Here is a 1,955-nt window from a genome sequence, read left to right as displayed (position 1 = left end):
TGTATCTTCTAATTCCATTTTACCATGAACTTTTTGAAGTGTGTGTGTGGGGTATTAGTATATTTATTTATTAATTTTAAAATTTATTATGGGAATTGGATCACATGATTATGAAGGCTAAGAAGTCCTACTCTCTGCTGACTGCAAGCTGGAGAAGCAGAAAATCTGGTGGCGTTATTTAGCTCGAGTTTGAAGGCCTGAGAACCAGTGTGTGTGTGAGGCTGGGGGGAGCTGCTGGTGTAAGTCCTGGAGTCCGAATGCCAGAGAACTAGGAACTCTGAAGTCCAAGGACAGAGGAGATGGATGTCCCAGCTCAAGGAAAGAGAGACCACATTTGCCCTTCCTCTGCTTTTTGTTCTATTTGGGCCCTCAGTGGGCTGGATAATGCCCACACACATAGGTAAGGGTGATCTTTACTCAGGTTACCAGTTCAAATGCTAATCTCATCCAGAAACACCCTCGCAGACACATCCAGAAATAATGTTTGACCAGCTATCTGGACATCCCTCAGCCCAGTCAAGTTGACACATAAAATTAGCTATCACACTAGGTGACATTCCTTTCTTGGGGAGCCAGACCCTCAAGGAGGAACCTGAGTTGGCATATAATGACTGTAAAGGTAATGAGTATTTCTCTGTGCATTTAATATTTTGTTTATTTTATTTAATGTCGACAGAAGTGCCTCAGTTTGACAACCAAAGTATGACTTGCTATCATTACATTATGGATAACTTCTGATAAACTATGTAGCTTTATGCTACATGAAAATATATAAACAATATAGAGAATCCTGAAACTTTCTCTTTTCCCTCCCATTATCACTATGCCATTTCCAATTTTCAAAGCCAATGTCTTATATAATCATTTATATGAGTTTATATAATCATTGTAAGCCATGTAGACTTACAGTAGACAAGAAGAAATTGATCAAGTCCCTCATTAAAAAATGCCTTCCTGGCTGGCCAGTTAGCTTAGTTGGTTAGAGCACAATGCACAATGTGATAACACCAAGATCAAGAGCTTGGATGCCCATACTGGTCAGCTGCCAAAAAAGTGGCTTTCCCCTCATCTGCCATCAACAACTATCTCACTATTAGAAAAGAGAATTTTAAAGCTAGAAGGATCCTAAATGTTCCTTTGGACCCAAATCCTCAATACACAGGATATATCTATCCCAAGAGGCTGACTCGCTCAAGGTTACATGGCTAGTTATAGACTGGTTAAGAGATTGGCATAATAAAATTAGTTGGGTTCTCAAAGAGTTCTTCTTTAAAACATGATTTTTTTTTTTTTTTCTGAGAAAAGGGATATCTTAGGCCAGCACCTTAGTGAAGATGAAGTCATTTAAAAAGAGGACATGGACATCAAGGGGGAGGAGGTGACACGTGGGGCCGGTTGGTCTCCTCAGTTTTACTGCCTGGGTCCTCGCAGGTGAGGCTGGGTTGTATTTGTGTTCTTGTTCTTACTCCTTGTTCCATGTGGCCGTCCAATTGTCCCCGCCCCCCCCCCGATATTCTGGAACAGAGCAGAAGTGAGGCCTGTGGGCTGCACTCACTTCCTGGTGTTACTCAGGTGCTGTCTTGGTTTCTCTCCACACAGAAGCAGCAGGGGTGTCCTCTGAAACTAAAAGCAAAATTTACATGAAACAAATGGAAAAAGAGATCTCATCTGGGAGTTTTTTCAGAATGGAATGCATAAGTATTAAAACTATAAAATAATTACTGTTGCTATCATTTGTAAGCCGGTTGTGGATTTCAACAACCATTTTGCTGACTTTTTTGGCAGCAAGCGTGAGTCTTCCTGTTCAATTAGACCTTTGGGAATGCTCTCAAAATCCCACGGAATCATCTGACTCCCTACAGGAAAACACTGATTGGTATTAATTTTCACCCCTTCCCTTTTGATGCTGAAGTAGACTGAAGCACTTCCTGCTTTTCTAATATAGTCTTTTTCTG

General features: G+C 40.9%; 1 protein-coding gene across 1 annotated transcript in view; it reads left to right on the top strand.

The window, feature by feature from the left end:
* Positions 1-1,357: 1,357 nt before the first annotated feature.
* Positions 1,358-1,955, top strand: part of LOC103607405 (connector enhancer of kinase suppressor of ras 3-like) — a gene marked incomplete at its 3' end in the record, with an annotated part of 77,200 nt that continues 76,602 nt past the window's right edge. The window contains exon 1 of the mRNA XM_008591911.1: positions 1,358-1,431. Within this exon, the coding sequence (XP_008590133.1) occupies positions 1,358-1,431 (74 nt within the window). The remainder of the gene's footprint in view (positions 1,432-1,955) is intronic.

The sequence above is a fragment of the Galeopterus variegatus genome, unplaced genomic scaffold (genome assembly GCF_000696425.1).
Source record: "Galeopterus variegatus unplaced genomic scaffold, G_variegatus-3.0.2 Scaffold7398, whole genome shotgun sequence".
NCBI lineage: Eukaryota > Metazoa > Chordata > Mammalia > Dermoptera > Cynocephalidae > Galeopterus > Galeopterus variegatus.
The sequence above is the reverse complement of the archived record's forward strand: the minus strand, read 5'-3'. Positions and strand labels throughout refer to the sequence as shown.